The sequence below is a fragment of the Schistocerca gregaria genome, chromosome 1 (genome assembly GCF_023897955.1).
Source record: "Schistocerca gregaria isolate iqSchGreg1 chromosome 1, iqSchGreg1.2, whole genome shotgun sequence".
Classification (NCBI taxonomy): domain Eukaryota; kingdom Metazoa; phylum Arthropoda; class Insecta; order Orthoptera; family Acrididae; genus Schistocerca; species Schistocerca gregaria.
The window spans coordinates 1,099,898,015-1,099,916,516 of NC_064920.1; the positions used below are offsets into that span (position 1 = coordinate 1,099,898,015).

The 18,502-nt window shown below is 43.2% G+C and overlaps 1 protein-coding gene across 1 annotated transcript in view; it reads left to right on the top strand.

Moving 5' to 3' along the window:
* LOC126315420 (nephrin-like) overlaps nt 1–18,075 on the top strand; it is a 478,744-nt gene extending 460,669 nt beyond the window's left edge. The window contains exons 12-13 of the mRNA XM_049992703.1: nt 12,342–12,572; nt 17,992–18,075. Coding sequence (XP_049848660.1) covers nt 12,342–12,572; nt 17,992–18,035 — 275 coding nt within the window. The 3' untranslated portion in view covers nt 18,036–18,075. The remainder of the gene's footprint in view (nt 1–12,341; nt 12,573–17,991) is intronic.
* Nucleotides 18,076–18,502: the final 427 nt, after the last annotated feature.

An 18,502-nucleotide genomic window follows, 5' to 3' on the forward strand; every position in this document is an offset into this window, starting at 1 on the left:
TGAGAGAGAGAGAGAGAGAGAGAGAGAGAGAGAGAGAGAGAGAGTCAGACACGGTTGCGGTTCCAGCGAATCGACCTCGCATGTGTCAATTTCGCAGTTCATGGGCTTGGAAATGCAACACATCAGAACGAAGCCAAACAAAATATGAAACTCTGGTTTACGGTTTGAAGGAAATTCAGATACTGGGGCATTTGGAATTCAGGGCTTACTAAACGTACGGGATTTGTTGAACATCACTCCCAAGCTAATTTTAAAAATTGTCAAAGAAAAGTATGGATTGAAAAAGAAAAGAATGTAAATCCTGATGAGAAATTATCGTTTGTATATTTGAGAGACCTGGGAGCCAATATCTTCAGACACGCAATAATACAACATCTGCACACGTTTGTACAATAGGGATTAACGAAAAGCCATCAATGTTCAGTTACTTTTCGGTAGCAGTTACTGTAATTTTTATTTAACCCAACAAAATTTATATTTAGTGACAAAATTTGACAAGCAAATACATGAGCCTCTCTTAATATATGCGGAGGTTCAAGAAACAAATGTTCTGTGTTGACTGTTGCTAATAATGTCTCGGAAATACAATAACATCGTAACAGCGACCAAAATACGTAGGTTGGCACTTAAATAGTGGCAACACTGCAGTGAAGACACTATGCAGTGGAATCTACTATTGTTGCTGATAGCACACGTTGTTGACATACATACCTTACCTCCGAACAAATGACCTCGCCCGTCCTCCCACGTCATCGGCGTGTGCACAATCGAGGGAAAAACAGTCACTTGTGAGCGGGCGGTCTAACGTAACAGTGTCACTATGTTTTCGAAACAGGAACAACGGAAGTGGGTCAAGACTAAATGTCCAGAAGTCGTAACACGACAATCAAAGTCTTCAAGAGGTGTGCGGAATATCGGCATTGCGTACAGAACAGTGGCACGTTGGGTAAAAGCCTTCAACGGAGGTAGGCAAACTGTGACAGACATGCATCGGGCAGGTTGTCCTAGCGTCTCTGAAGAAGAAGTGCATGCTGTTGTCGCGTTAGTGGACAGTGATCGACGCCATACGATTCGTGAGCTCGCCCACGAAACCGGATTAGCACATACGACTGTGCTTCGCATCCTGAAGGAAAGCCTGGGCCTGCGAAAAACTGCATCACAATGGGTTCCGCATGACTTGACGGAAATGCAGAAATGGATGGTGCTCAGACGCTTTTGGAGTGCTATGAGCGCGAAGGAGAGGCTTTCTTACGCCGTATCGTAACACTGAATGAGACATGCGCCACATCGTACGAGCCAAAACTAAAACGCCAGTCCAACGAACGGCGTCATTTACGTCTCCGTGAAACGCGAAAGTGCGTCAGAGCCCCAGTATGGTGAAAATTATGGTGATTCTCGTGTACGACTTTGATGATATTATCCTAACGCGTTACGTTCCTCCTCGGCAGACCGTCAATGCACAGTATTACTGTTAGTTTTTGGAGCATCACGTGCGACCAGCTTTGCCAAAAAAGCCGCGACACTTTCTGCGCGACCCACCCATCACTTTGCACGACAATGCGCGGGCACATACAGCGCAAGCTGTGGCTGCTCTGTTCGGTCGATGGGACTGGGAAGTACTGTACCATCCACCATACTCTCCGGACTTAAGTCCCTGTGACTTTGATTTGATTCCGAAGATGAAGGAACCACTTCGCGGCATTCGCTTCAGAACTCTTCCAGAGATTCGACAGGCAGTAGACTGCTCCATTCGCACCATCAACAGAACAGGCTCTGCTAACGGTATACTACGCCTTCCACATCGCTAGCAACTGGTTCTACACAACGCTGGTGACTGCTTTGAAGGACATTAATAGGTGTGGAGGTCTGCCTATTGGGGAAATGGCCGATATTAAATATGAATAAACTATATTAATGTGAAAGTGACGACTAACTACCACCAACAACTGAATCAAAAGCGATATTGTAAATAACTTGCATTTATTGTAAATTATCTCACGATAGAAAGTAGATCATGTTGGACAAATCATGAATGAATATAAATTAAACAAATTGTACACTGTTCTTAGATATATGACACTGGTAAGATTGGCTCTCAGCTCTTAATGTTAAGTTGATGCGAAGTTAGATTTAATTATGCCCCTGGATAAGCAAATGGTAAATGCGATCTGACTGCGTTCCTATAATCTCTTCAGTGTCTAAAATAATACGTACTTCGGACACCACCACCAAGAAACAAACCAAACAACATGCAAAAAGATAAATAACCAATAACGAATCGTAAGAAAAACTGCACTGATGCTCAGTGGGTGGCAAGAACACGATCCAGCAACTATTTCTGAACTTTACTGCCGCTGCCGCAAGTTTTACAATACGTCTACCAGCGTGCTGGCTCCGTCAATACTGCTGGGGCGACGACTGCAGCTGCGAAGTCGCTTGAGCAGAATAAACTACTCTGAAACTTCTAATACCACAAGCCCTATATTTCCTCTAAATGGTATACAACGCTTTCAAGACTGGCTAACAACCTTTAAGGTGCAGCCCAGTGTGTCTTGTACTAACGTGCAATACCAGTATGATAGCTCTGTGCACTGGTTGACTACGTTCAATGGTGACTGCCAGCGTATAAGGCGGAATCAACTGCAAGTATACTAGTAGTCAATGCAATGCCCATCGTGGACGCCGATGTCCTACTGTAGCTGCAGACTCTAGATCATACACAGCACAGTCTTCAGAATCTAAGTCCCTATCTCAGAGCTAGCGAACTCTGCGACTGTCTGCTTTCACGGCACCAGACGCTCTCCCACCTGCCTCGCTCTGCCTGATGCTCTTGCGACAATCTTGCCGCCAAACTCTAATCAGCCAATCCCGACGCTGCAAAGACCTCACACATCTCCCTCGCAGAGTGATACAATTTTTCCACCTATCCAAAAATTTCTCTGTTCAAACAGCGGGCGTTGACCCTCAGCATTTCCCGCACTTTCTTATGAACTGCCCAATAAGAGCTCAGTCCATTTGCTGGTAAAACAGCGCGCGACCGGGGGGCGCCAGCGCGTACGTTGTACGCTCTCTGTCTGCTCGACATTTCCCCCCTCTCTCTCTCACCTGGCACCCGGCGGTGTTCCTTTTTTATGCCCCATCCCCTGTGACCCTCGGCCCCTGCACAACGCTCTTCCGGCGCTCGCCGGCCTTCGCCTCCCCGGCTGAGCCCGTCCATTCCTCGCCCCCACTGGAAAATTTACTTTGCTTACACCTACAGCATGCAACTAAATATTATCATTACCAAAGCCCGTATTACTTCAGACATGTGTTTAATCATCAGGTATCTCTCTCTCCAATCCACATAAGACTAATTAACCATTATATGGGTTTATTTACTTCAAACATGCAGAATAATCTGCGCAATAAACGTCACCAATGAAAGCCACCTTTCAGGTGCAAATATGTAACTCTTTTATATCGGTTGTGAATAAATAGTTGCCACTATTTAAGTTCCAACCCTTGTATTATCAACGGAAATACTTGACGTTAATCTGTACAGAAAATAGATCTACAGATCAAGACAGAAAATGGGCTGCATTTAAGAAAACACTTGCTATAAACAGAAAACAGAGCACCATCTTTAACGAACAATTCAAACAGTGGCAAATTTCAGTTCAAAAACAATAGAAGGTAAGTGGAAAAGAGCTGAAGAAAATCAGTTCAGGTTTCAGTGTTATGTGAATAAGGTTGGGTACGAAACATCTGTACGTGATAAAAGAAAGGGCAAAAAGCGGGATTTTACCCGTTCAGTAAATATGACATTAAAGATGATTATCGGAGATGCAATGAGTGAGTTGGCAGTCGCATGGTGCATTGAATAAGAATCTGTATTTAGGGTAACTCCTTTTCGGATTGAATGAAAACTTTGTACACTCATGCTCATAATTTAAGGATAATGCTGGTACATGGTGAAACAATGCTCTGTTGGGCGGTTTGTGGGTTTAAATCACCTCTCTGTATGACCATGCGGTGCATTTGACCTGTGGTCGTCGCACTGTGGTGCATGTCAGAGTACTGTGGAGCAAGTAAGTGTGCAGACGTTTTCAGACGTGCTAATGGTGACTGTGTGTTGAAAATGGCTCATGGAACACACATTGATGATGCTATGAGGGGTAGAAAACTACGACGACTGGAGGCTGGTCAAACACAGCAGGTCGTAGCACGGGCCCTCCGTGTGCCACAAAGTCTAATATCAAGTTTATGGCAACGATTCCAGCACACAGGAAACGTGTCCAGGCGCTACAGTACGGGACGTCCACAGTGTATAGCACCACAAGAAGACCGATATCTCACCGTCAGTGCCCGCAGACGGCCACGGAGTACTGCAGGTAGCCTTGCTCGGGACCTTACTGCAGCCACTGGAACAGTTGTCTCCAGACACACAGTTTACAGACGACTGAACACACATGGTTTATTCGCCTGGAGACCTGCAAGGTGCATTCCACTGACCCCTGGTCACAGGAGAGTCCGTAAAGCCTGGTGTCAAGAACACGGTACATGGTCATTGGAACAGTGGACCCAGGTTATGTTCACAGACGAGTCCAGGTATAATCTGAACAGTGGTTCTCACTGGGTTTTGATTTGGCGTGAACCAGGAACCAGATACCAACTCATTAATGTCCTTGAAAGGGACCAGTATGGAGGTCCTGATTTGATGATGTGGGGTGGGATTATGATTGTTGCGGGTACACCCTTGCATAACTTTGACAGAGGAACTGTAGACGGTCAGGTATACCGGGACGTCATATGGGTTTATGTACTTCAAACATGCAGATTAATCTGCGAAATAAATGTCACCAATGAAAGCCACCTTTCAGGTGCAAATATGTAACTCTTTTGTATCGGTTGTGAATAAAGAGTTGCCACTATTTAAGTTCCAACCCTTGTATTATAAACGGAAATACTTGACGTTAATCTGTACAGAAAATAGATCTACAGTTCAAGACAGAAAATGGGCTGCATTTAAGAAAACACTTGCTAGAAACTGAAAACAGAGCACCATCTTCAACGAACAATTCAAACAGTGGCAAATTTCAGTTCAAAAACAATAGAAGATAAGTGGAAAAGAGCTGAAGAAAATCAGTTCAGGTTTCAGTGTTATGTGAATAAGGTTGGGTGCGAAACATCTGTACGTGATAAAAGAAAGGGCAAAAAGCGGGATTTTACCCGTTCAGTAAATATGACATTAAAGATGATTATCGGAGATGCAATGAGTGAGTTGTTAGTCGCATGATGCATTGAATAAGAATCTGTATTTAGGGTAACTCATTTTCGAATTGAATGAAAACTTTGTACACTCATGCTCATAATTTAAGGATAATGCTGGTACATGGTGAAACAATGCTCTGTTGGGCGGTTTGTGGGTTTAAATCACCTCTCTGTATGACCATGCGGTGCATTTGACCTGTGGTCGTCGCACTGTGGTGCATGTCAGAGTACTGTGGAGCAAGTAAGTGTGCAGACGTTTTCAGACGTGCTAATGGTGACTGTGTGTTGAAAATGGCTCATGGAACACACATTGATGATGCTATGAGGGGTAGAAAACTACGACGACTGGAGGCTGGTCAAACACAGCAGGTCGTAGCACGGGCCCTCCGTGTGCCACAAAGTCTAATATCAAGTTTATGGCAACGATTCCAGCACACAGGAAACGTGTCCAGGCGCTACAGTACGGGACGTCCACAGTGTATAGCACCACAAGAAGACCGATATCTCACCGTCAGTGCCCGCAGACGGCCACGGAGTACTGCAGGTAGCCTTGCTCGGGACCTTACTGCAGCCACTGGAACAGTTGTCTCCAGACACACAGTCTACAAGCGACTGAACAGACATGGTTTATTCGCCTGGAGACCTTCAAGGTGCATTCCACTGACCCCTGGTCACAGGAGAGTCCGTAAAGCCTGGTGTCAAGAACACAGTACATGGTCATTGGAACAGTGATCCCAGGTTATGTTCACAGACGAGTCCAGGTATAATCTGAACAGTGGTTCTCACTGGGTTTTGATTTGGCGTGAACCAGGAACCAGATACCAACTCATTAATATCCTTGAAAGGGATCAGTATGGAGGTCGTGATTTGATGGAGTGGAGTGGGATTATGATTGGTGCAGGTACACCCTTGCATATCTTTGACAGAGGAACTGTAGCAGGTCAGGTATACCGGGACGTCATTTTGCACCAGTACGTCCGGTTTTCCAGGGGTGCAGTGGTTCCCACCATCCTTCTGATGGATGATAACGCAAGGTCCCATCGAGCTGCCATCGTGGAGGAGTACCTTGAAACAGAAGATATCAGGCGAATGGAGTGGCCTGCCTGTCCTCCAGACCTAAACCCAAACGAGCACGTCTGGAATGCTCTCGGTCGACTTATCGCTGAACGTCTTCAAACCCCTACGACACTTCAGGAGCTCTGACAGGCACTGGTGCAAAAATGGGAGGCAATACCCCAGCAGCTGCTCGACCACCTGATCCAGAGCATGCCACCCCTTGTGCGGCCTGATACGCGTGCATAGTGATCATATCCCATATTGTTGACGGGATACATACGCAGGAAACAGTGGCTTCTTGTAGCACATGTCTTTCGGGAGGGTTTTCTCAACTTATCACAAATACCGTGGACTTACAGATCTGTGTCGTGTGTGTTCCCTATGTGACTATGCTATTAGCGCCAGTTTTGTGTAGTACCACGTTGTGTGCACCACATTCTGCAATTATCCTTAATTTATCAGCATGAGTGTAGATGATTTTTCAGAGCGTTGATGAACTGCAAATTATTGAAACAGAAGTTGTGACATTACTGTAAAACATCACTAAGCGATATTGTTTCAGTTTCTGCAGTTATTTGTGGTTTTTTGTTGAGTATACTGGACATATAGGCTTGACAGAAAACCTATATTTATTTACTTATTTATTTTTTTGCACTGGCAAGGTGCCCTACTAGTGTTGTCTCAGAGTCCTGTTGTTGGTAAAAGGCAGTCGGTGAGCCTCGTTAGTATAGGGGAGCATCCGCAGGAGGTAGTAGCCGTTTGCATGTTAGGCTGTGACCTGCTTCGCGCTTTTGTTGTCAGAGCCGGCACCTCAGTTGGCCTCGCTGAGGTTGGCGAAGCCGTGCTGTCGCTGTCGCCCCAGAGAAAAATTAAACATGACATTTTCACTTTTTTGCTCAAACATCAAAAGCTGAGATGCCACAGTGCCACCAGGTCGCGCATGAGAAACATTGTTGCTTTTGCACCAAAGTTTTGATCATCCAATTCAGCTGAGTCGCCGCGCCACTGTATTTGGCGCAAAGAAGCCGACCAATTTAGGATACACTGCTCTAACCCTGTACCAACCTTGTGTTTCCTACTGTGCATTTTGAGTGCCGAGAGTGGAGAGATTCTGCTGTGTTGCCCTTTTCTTCACGAAGTAAGCAATATTCTCGTCCATCACATTGTCGTCCGCTCCATGTAGAATTTTTTTTATTAGTGGAGAGTTGAGGATGGAGAACTGAATTTTGAGGTCATTCACCTTACAACAGCTCACCTGGCGGCCGTGTGATGTTAATGAGTCAACGCATTAATGACTTTGGGGGAAATGTTGCAATCTGCAGTCTTACGATCCATACTCTTAGCTGCTCGCTACTTCTGGCATGCAACTTGAACTGCTCATTTTATTATAGGTTGCGAATTTGTATAATTAGCTTTGAATCTGCGAGCTGTCCAGATCAAGATAGCTTTTTACGTTGTCTGATGGCTGACTTCTGTATGATTTGGTACCTCCACACAGTGTTAGAGTAGATTTTGTATGAATTAAGTCCAGATGTTTTGACGAGCGAGGTGGCGCAGTGGCTAGCACACTGGACTCTCCTGCAGATATCATTTCCAAATGAAAGCTTGGAGGCATGAGCTCTCTTATGACGGAATACAGTTGTTAATTTAAAAATGATGATATCTTTACTTTATTGATCCTCGTGATGAATAACGTATCTAGGAAGGAACAAAACCGAGCGAGGTGGCGCAGTGGTTAGACACTGGACTCGCATTCGGGAGGACGACGGTTCAATCCCGCATCCGGCCATCCTGATTTAGGTTTTCCGTGATTTCCCTAAATCGCTCCAGGCAAATGCCGGGATGGTTCCTTTGAAAGGGCACGGCCGACTTCCTTCCCCGTCCTTCCCTATTCCGATGACACCGATGACCTTGCTGTCTGGTCTCCTCCCCCAAACAACCCAACCCAACAGAGATGTTTTGAAAACGTGGCTCTCCGTCAGCTATTTGTGAATTGTGTCGAATAATAAGAGCAAATAAAATTTCAATATATTCAGACTTGATTCAAGTTACAATAATATGTGAGGTGTTGAGTGGTTTGATGGACCAATGAGGCGTTTAACGTACAGTGTGTGGAGGGTGCAGTTTGTGCCACAGGTGGTTCTGCGCCGTTTCGGGCATTTTATTCATGTGCTGGTTTGGGCCCAATCTTTCAGGATACCATGCACGTGAATCAGGACGTTTATTTCAACACACTTGATGTCCAAGAGTTACTCTTTCTTCCAAATGATGGTGTTGGGTCTGCTGTGGACAGTCCCAAATTCCAAACTGAGAAGAGCAATATTCACAGGTCTGCTTGCATACATCCCTGACTTGACGAAGACTCCGACATGCTATCACACTTTGAATGGTCCACTAAATTGTTCGAGGTTAATCCCATACCAAATCTGGTACGGCTTGTAACAACAGGTGGAACATAGAAACCTGCACCCAGTAGTTTGTCAGCACCGTGAAATCTGAAAATTTTGTACTGCTAGGGATCCACAATCTGCATATGTTTAATAAACGTAAACATGATCCATAGTAGACAGCAATGCAATTTTTATTTAATCGTTCGATTAGCTAATTTCGAGTAGGTTGCATTGTCATGCACATTTGTAACATCTGTGCTTATGTGAGATCTAATTGTTAATGACTAATCACAGCTGCCTGTAGCATAGCTCAAGCAACTTTTGGACTCTCTTCTTCTCCAAACCACAGACGCCTCTGTCAAGACTGGAAGCGACGTTAGACAGTATATCCATGATGACCCCCTCGTGTTGAATAAACTGTTGTTTGGTGTACTTGTAAAGGCAGAGAAAAAAACCTAATTCTTTTTATTCGAGTTCTTGAATGTCCATCCTTGTGGCTGGAGTACGGGGGACTACGGCTGTTCACTATTTTAAGAAAATGAAACACGTACACCTATCCTTCACTGTCATTTATTGTGTAGCTACCAGTTTCCGCGCTTCAACGCATCTTTAGGCCTTATCATGATCCATGTTGGAGACACGACATCAGTTTCAGGTGGTCTGCGTAAACCGGTTATGTTGGCCGCTAATGCATCATATACAGGGGATAGGCAAAATAATGTGAACAATGGTAGGAATGGGATGGTTGTGTTCGGCGCCATTAATTTTCATTCAGAGGCCGAGGTCGACGTGCAATGAAGACATAACATTGTTCCAAAAAGAGCAGATTGTGGGGGGCCGATTAGCGGCAGCATCAGTAACCAAGACAGCCAACTTGTTGAATATTTCAAGAGCAACTGTTTAAACAGTCATGACAGCCTACACAAAACATGGAAAGATGGAATCGAGTAAACGTAATAGTGGGTGCAAATCAAAACTAAATGACAGAGATATTCGTACGCTAACACGAAATCTGTCAAAAGAACACAAAACTATGGCGGCTAAAGTGACCGCAGAGCTCAATACCCATTTTCGACACTCTATCTATCGACACCGTCCACCAAGAATTTCATAAAACGATTATTCATGGACGAGCTGCATAATTTGAATTAATATTGTGTTTATACTGGTTGCTGGTGAGGAGGAAAGTTAGTTATTAGTATTTTATTCATGATCTCATCCATAAGCAGCCACAGTCATCACAGTCGCTCAAGAAAGTTATATTAAGCTTTACTTGTTTAATCTGAATCGGACGATGACTCTCCTTGTCCGTAGTCTCGATGATTCGAAGCGATCCGCAATCCTGTGTAAATAAAATGTCTTGGTTTTCTTGCGTTTCGTAGTCAGTGGGGAAACCTCAGATCAAGCGGAAAGTTTGCTTTGATAGAGTTTAACTATCCGATGAAATAATGGAGCTCTTGGGTCTAATAATTGCAGGTTCGTTTCCATTTCATCGGAATTTCCCTTCTGATTGTCAACGAAACGACACATCCGTGCAAATTTCCATTTAGAGAATACATATATAACGAACCTCCTTACACACCTTTGATATAAATGCTCAGTATATATTCTCTTGATTAGCATAGAATATATTTCCAATCTCTTGCTTCCAGTAATCTCGATAGAAAAATTACAATTATTCAATGCGGCTATCCGGCACGGAGAAGACCCTAGAAGTCCCCTCAACACACACCAGAGAGAATATTAGAAAGAGTAAGTATGCGCTCATGGAATAGTAATTGTACTGTACTACTTTGCTCATCGATTCTGCGAGCATATAGATAGTCAAGTAGGAAACGTAATTCACTCATAGAATTGTGCACGGATAAGTAGTAGAGTGTAAAGAGATATTACAGCTGCAGTATTTAAACCATTAGTGACGAAACCAACGCAAAGAAAAGTAAAACGTGGTGTCAGGGGCATAAATGCTGGATGGTTCATCAGTGGAAAAACGTCATGTGGTCCGACGAGTCAGCGTTTTCGTTATTTCCAACATCAGGCCCGGTTTACGTCTAGAGAACGCCAAAAGAAGCCTACAATCCAGATTACTTGATTCCAACGGTTAAGCATGTAGGTGGAAGTGTGATTGTGTGCGCAGCCACACCATGGTATTGTGCAGGTCCCATCACTACTCTCAAAAGCCATGTTACAACCAACGATTATGCGAACATTTTACATGATCAGGTGCACCGCATGATTCAAATGTTTTCCCCGAACAATGGTGCTATATTTCAGGACGATAGTGCATCTATTCACGTAGCCAGGACAGTACAATCGTGGTATGAGGAGAATGCAACTGAACTTCAGCATCGTCCGTGGGCAGCACTGTCCCCAGTCTTTTAACATTATCGAGTGCTTGTGGGCAGTATTGGAGTGCAGTCAGAAGTTAGAAGAGGTTCTGATCGAAGAGTGACATAACGTTCCACTGGAGACTATACACTCATTATACGCCAGTATACCAAGAAGAATCCCCTATATATGGATCTTGATAACCCATTCAGCATCAGCTTCTGCCTGAAGATGGAGTATTGGAGCGCCGAGACTGGTAGCTGCAAAGTAAATGTCACTTTAAGAACAGCTGTAATTGTTTCATTTTTTTACAGTATTTTTTTTATTCTGCTTACTGCATTCACTTTCCTGTATTTTAGACAACGCCTAGGGGAGTATTCTACATTTACATACTTCGCAATCCACCATACGATGCGTGGCGGAGGGTACCTCGTACCACAACTAGAATCTTCTCTCCCTGTTCCACTCCCAAACAGAATGAGGGAAAAATGACTGCCAATATGCCTCTGTACGAGCCCTAATCTCTCTTATCTTTGTGGTCTTTCCGCGAAATATAAGTTGGCGGCAGTAAAATTTTACTGCAGTCAGCCTCAAATGCTAGTTCTCTAAATTTCCTCAGTAGTGATTCACGAAAAGAACGCCTCCTTTCCTCCAGAGACTCCCACCCGAATTCCTGAAGCATTTCCGAAACATTCGTGTGATGATCAAACCTACCAGTAACAAATCTAGCAGCCCGCCTCTGAATTGCTTCTATGTCCTCCCTCAATTAGACGTGATAGGGATTCGAAACGCTCGAGCAGTACTCAACAATAGGTCGTATTAGCGTTTTGTAAGCGGTCTGCTTTACAAATGAACCACATGTTCCCAAAATTCTACCAATGAACCGAAGACGACTATCTGCCTTCCCCACAACTGCCTTTACATGCTTGTCCCACTGCATATCGCTCTGCAATGTTACGCCCAAAAATTTAATCGACGTGACTGTGTCAAGCGCTACACTACTAATGGAGTATTCAAACATTACGGGATTCTTTTTCCTATTTATCTCCATTAATTTACATTTATCTATATTTAGAGTTAGCTGCCATTCTTTACACCAATCACAAATCCTGTCCAAGTCATCTTGTGTCCTCCTACAGTCACTCAAGGACGACACCTACCCGTACATCACAGCATCATCAGCAAACCGCCGCACATAGCTATCCACCCTATCCAAAAGATCATTGATGTAGATCGAAAACAACAGCGGACCTACCACACACAGCCACTGTGTGTTTTCAGATTGAGTAATGACTAGGTGGTGTTGTGCTGTGACAGGAGCGCCGTCGCCGGTGTCCCTGCCGCTGGCTGTGGACCTGGCGCCAGTGGTGGCGGCCCTGGCTGTGTTGGCAGCCCTGCTCCTGGTGGCGCTGCTGCTGCTGTGGGTGCGGCGCGGGCCCCCACCCCTCCTGTCAGCTGTGAAGGCGCCGCCCACGGGGGAGACAGACCCCAACCCAGACCTCATACCCGGCAGCGCCGCCAAGGCGCCGGGTGGCAGCGTCGCAACCGGTGAGTCCTACTGGCCGCTGGGATCATCCCACAGACAGCTCTGACAGTGGACTCGGGTCACTGTCATGGGGGACACGACGTTTCGTCTCACATCGTCCCCAGAATTAACCCTGACCATCTGTAGCTACACAGGTGATTCTCTTTAATGTTAATAAGAAAGCACCAGAGCTGCATTCATGGAAATTTTTGTATCATGAGCAATTTGTCCAGAACAACACCGGTTTATCTGCAGTTGAGGAAAACAAAAATTAGCATAAAATATTTACACATATACATGAAAGTCAACACATACTGCCAATACTCTTCATTGCAAGTCTCTACTGAGGGCGCAAGCTGTGAGCGGCAAGGCGCGAGCACGGAGCAGCGGAGAGTAGGGAGAGTCACGTGGGGCACACAACAGCTGCCGCCAGTCAATGTAAAATCCGCGGCCACCTGCAGGGATATCACTCACAAATTATTACTGCGTCAAATGAAACAAATAAAGGAGAATGTACACATGTCACATAATTTTATTAGCTTAGTGTGTGCCACTACATTCGTATTAATTTGTGAACTGTTACACAATAACAGGTGTCACTGAAGTGTGGGATTCTCGGTTATCTTGTACCTTTTGCCCTTTACAATTGCGTCTATGTTCGGAGTAATTGTTCTTGTGCATTGTAGGCGCAGCGTGCAGTTTAAAGTTCGATCAGACAATGCTTTTCTCAGGCGCGTCTTGTTACGTTTTATTGCAGAGAACAGTTGTTCAGTGGAACCGAACACTGATATTATTGTGGCCGCCAGTTTGTGCAAATGAGGAAATCTATCCTGAGGGAAGTGTCTGTAGAATTCCAAAATGTTTTTCTTGTTCTGAAATTTGTCTCTGTATTCTCTGTCACACTGCAGGTCAATAATTTCTTGTTGCAGCTCAGGACGAATCTCTTCAGTATTCGCTAAATATGGAGAGGAGAACAGATCAAAATCACTGTCTAGTGCTGTCAGATCTTGAAAGCGTTGATCAAATTCTTCCTTAAGGACAACTAAACTATTTGAATAACGTTCACAGTCTTTGTGAACATCTTGCATAGATGATAATTTAGGAAAATGAGCTAGATTTCCTGTTTCCAGGTGACTCACCCAAAGTGTCAATTTCATTTTACGCGTACTCTATCTATGAAATGAGCAATTAGCAGATATTTACCTCGTACTGAAATGTTCAAAGCATTCAGGTGGCTAGTTAAATCTGCTAAGAACGCGAGATCACATTTCCATGAAGGCTCTTTCAGTTCAGGAACACACATGTTATTTATTCCCATGAACATATTTTTCTCATCTAATAGGCAAAAAAATTGATTTAATAATTCGCCACGAGTAAGCCAGCGGACCTCGCTGTAATAAGGCAAGCTACCATACTGGCTTTCTACATCCTCAAGAAAGCTTTTAAATTGCCTTTGTTGCAGCCCATGCTTCCTTATATAATTGGTTGTACGAACAACACTCATCACATATTTTAGAGTGATACTCTTTGCACATAGGTTTTCCTGGTGGATCACACAGTGAAAGCCCCTTATTTCATTCGGCACGGTCAGTTTTTGCATTTTCTCCTTCAACAGCGCAACGAAACCTAATTTTTTCCGTGTCATCGCTGGTGCACCGTCTGTAGACACTGAAACTAAAGAATTCCACGACAATCCTATATTTTCAACACTTTCTTCAGCACTACTTAAAATATCACCTCCGGTTGTAGTGTTCTTCATGGCTGCTACATCGAGGAACTCCTTCATCGCCTGAAGATCTCTGTTAACACCTCTAACAAATATGGCAAGCTGCGCTGTTCCAGTGATATCAACAATTTCGTCCAGAGCTAGAGAATACGCCATAAAATCTTTACAGATAGTTGCAAGCTGGCTCTGGACGTCGTCTGCCATGTCCTGTATGCGACACGTAAAGGTCATGTTAGATAATGGCACAATCCGAAACTGTTCAACTTGAGATGGACACAAATGTTCCGCTGCAACTACCAAACAATCTTTTATGAAATCGCCATCAGTGAAGGGGCGCAGGGATTTTGCTAAAAGCAAAGTAATTTTGTAACTCACTCTGAAAGCTGCCTCAGTTGATTTTTCTTCGTCGTCCAGATCTTTTTCGGATAGCTTCTTTTTAATTTTAATAACTTCCTGTGCACGATATGGTCCATCACATTTTCCACTTCCGTAGTCTTTCGCGTGGTACGACATATAATGTCACTGCAAATTAAATTTCCTGAAAGGATTCAGCGTTTTGTGACATCCTAAACATTTTGCAACACCATCTTTTTCTGTAAACAGATACAATTCCTCCCGATGGGGGTTGAACTGCGAAAGCATGGTTGGAGTTACACAACGGCGACTTGACTTGATTATTAACCAGCGAAGTGACTGTTAGAGCTGATCGTAGTACTTTAAACGTTACACAGTCGGCGCGAATTCAATAGGCACGCTCGGGCCCTATTCAAACGTGCGCGCGCATTTCCCCTCCCTCCCCACCCTCCCTACTCCACTACCTTGCACCTGCTCGCGCGCACGTGCCTGAGCAGACGCGAGTACTCGCGCTCAAAACCGGCCAGTTGTTAAGCCCTGGAGTAGACCAATATCATGACTTCAAAAGTCTACCTATACACTTTTAAACATAGCCGTACATCAGCAACAGTATAAAAGATTGAAATGTAGTAATCATACAGCCAACCGGCTGCAGATAACTGTTTGGTACATTGACATTACTGAACTACGCTGAAGCGCCAAATAAACTGGTGTAGGCATGCGTATTCAAATACAGAGATATTTAAACGGCGCTGCGGTCGCCAACACCTATATAAGACAACAAGTGTCTGGCGCAGTTGCTAGATCAATTACTGCTGCTACAATGGCAGGTTATCAACAAATATTGATAAATGTAAATTAATGCAGATGAATAGGAAAAAGACTCCTGTAATGTTTGAATACTCCATTAGTAGTGTAGTGCTTGACACAGTCACGTCGATTAAATATTTGGGCGTAACACTGCAGAGCGATATGAAGTGGGACAAGCTTGTAATGACAGTTGTGGGGAAGGCGGATAGTCGTCTTCGGTTCATTGGTAGAATTTTCGGAAGATGTGGTTCATCTGTAAAGGAGACCGCTTATAAAACACTAATACGACCTATTCTTGAGTACTGCTCGAGCGTTTGGGATCCCTATCAGGTCGGACTGAGGGAGGACATAGAAGCAATTAAGAGGCGGGATGCTAGATTTGTTACTCGTAGGTTTGATCATCACGCGAGTGTTACGGAAATGCTTCAGGAACTCGGGTGGGAGTCTCAAGAAGAAAGGAGGCGTTCTTTTCGTGAATCGCTACTGAGGAAATATAGAGAACAGTGCTCAATTAAACTCGCTACAGTTATGTGTACTGAACATTGTTGACTTGCAAACTGAGTGCACTTAACACCAGTTACCATTGACATAGCACTATTTGCTTGCTGGATGAGTTAACAAAACATTATTGTCAAAACTCCGAGAGATACACATTTAAATTTTTGGAATTGTTTCATTTTTTGATACTAAGATTTGCATTACTGATTTTTGCAACAATAAAGAATAACAACCTCAAAAATTAATCTATCATTCAGCAAAATATAAAATTAATTTCACAGTCCCCTTACTACAGTACGTAAATACTGCTACTAAAATTTAATTAAACTATGGTAAGGAACAGAACATTGTTTACTAGTTTAAATAATTATTCTCGTTTACCCGGCTAGCAACAACTTTTGGAACATGTTTGCACAACATATCAGGATCCTCCCTGAGTAGTAGTTATGGAATCACCCTCGTTTTTGTATAGATCGGCTCAGAAAAACATTTTTTTTACCAATAACAGAGCGCACAACAGGCAGCCATGTTTATATGCTAGCATTACGACAAAGTTGGCATTAGTGCGAATGTAAAATTAAGAATAGAGCTGTCATTTCTCGATTTATCGTGGATTTATTAAGTAATATGAATAAAGCACTTCACGCACCAAACCTTACATGCAATAAATCTATTTCTCATCCATTGTGTCTCACCATTGTTTTCAACTGACAACGAGAGGGCCCCAGCAGTGCGATCGATTTTTTGAAACTATCTGCACGGTGATAGAGATTAAGATCCCAGGTACAACATGCAGCCATTCACCCTGATGAGCCCTTGTTTGCGACTGATTGACGAAAAAATAGTCGGAATTTTTGTGACACTCAATACCGTTAAGAAAGTGCTATTCGATAGTCCCGGTGCGTGGTATAATGGATAGGACAACAGCTTCACATGCAGGAAGTTGCGGGTTCTAAATCTCATCTGGAGCAGTAAGATTTTTTTGTATTTTAAAATTTTTATAGAAACTACTTTGATGGTAATTTTTTTCAATTAATTGATTTAAATGCAATTTTTTGATTCCATTCCTTTGTCACATAATTTTAGTCATAATATCGACTTCTTCATTTGCTCTCATTGTTCTCCCCATCAACCTTTCTCCAACTGAAATCTTTGTTCAAGAACTTTTAATTAATTTAATATATTAATTTCGATTTAATTTATTTTGTTTTATCACCCTGTTCTTTCGACCACATTATTGCGTTCTTTATATCTAGTTCTCATTTTGTCTGAATTTCGGTTTACTTATAAACCCGTCTTCCACTTAAATTTTCATCGCGTTATTTTGTCCATAGTGCAGTAGGTATTAAAGTTATGTTTTAAATGTTTGTATGATGATTACTGTGCAAAAAAGTTGCACATTTGATAACAAAAATACATTTTTCACACCACTGCACAAATATTAATAGGCTATTTCGTCTTTCGTTTTTTAACTGACAGATCGGAATTTTCAGATAATTGAATACCACAATAGCTAAATATAATTAATTTCATATTCACAATAATTCCGACTGGAAAAGAACGATATAAAGAAAAAAAGGAAAGAAATGAAAATATCCATACAGTGATTAAAATTATATGAGAAATTAATGGAATCAAAAATGTCACTGTACCTGATTAGTTTCGAACCCATTACTTCTTGGTTGTGAAACTGTTATCCTATCAATTGTACCACACAACAAGTATATCTAATGCAGTTTATGTAAGGCTGATGGGTGTTACACTAAATTTCGAATTTTATTTCGTCAATTACTCGCAAATGAGGGCCTACAAGGGTGAATGTCTGCATTGTGTGATACCTTCGGTCTCAACCTACATCACAGTATAGATGGTTTCAAAAAGTCGATCGCGCTGCTGAGGTCCTCTCCTTGTGAGTTCTCTATTTAATAATTATCATCAAGGTGGAAAGAGGCAGAACGGGACATGAACACAATTATGGCGCCATGTGACATGTTGATAGCAAGGAACAGGCCGCGCTGGAGGTTGTAGTGAGTGGGATGTTTCTTTTGTTTCAGGAGGGGCGCTGTCTGCTGAGAGCGGATTCGCAACGGCCTGCTGATCACTTCCTCGTCTCGCATCCACCAGTAAACCGGACCTGTCTGAAGGCGAGTACTACACACAGTGTGTACACAGAAAAATACGTATTTCTAATAAGCGTACACTAAGTGTACTTTACATTTACAGGCTTCACACATTTTGAAGAGTAAGAAGAAGAAGAATAAGAAGAAAAAGAAGATGGATTTCTACCAGACAATGCTTGCAGCGACAAGGAATACTACGATGAAGCCACTGTCTCCACGTAGCAAACAAAAAGCATGCGGCCTAACGACTGCGTTCAAGAACTAGCGCCTCACACTTGCTGAAGAACTCTCCCATTACTACCAACTTACTGCGACGAACAGTGCTCTCTTAATGCCATCTGTGATTATCTACAATACTGAAGGGTGATGCTGTAATTCTACGTAATGTAATTCTGCATTAAATGTATCTAAGTGCCTTCTTATTTATTCTAAGAAAAACGGCAAT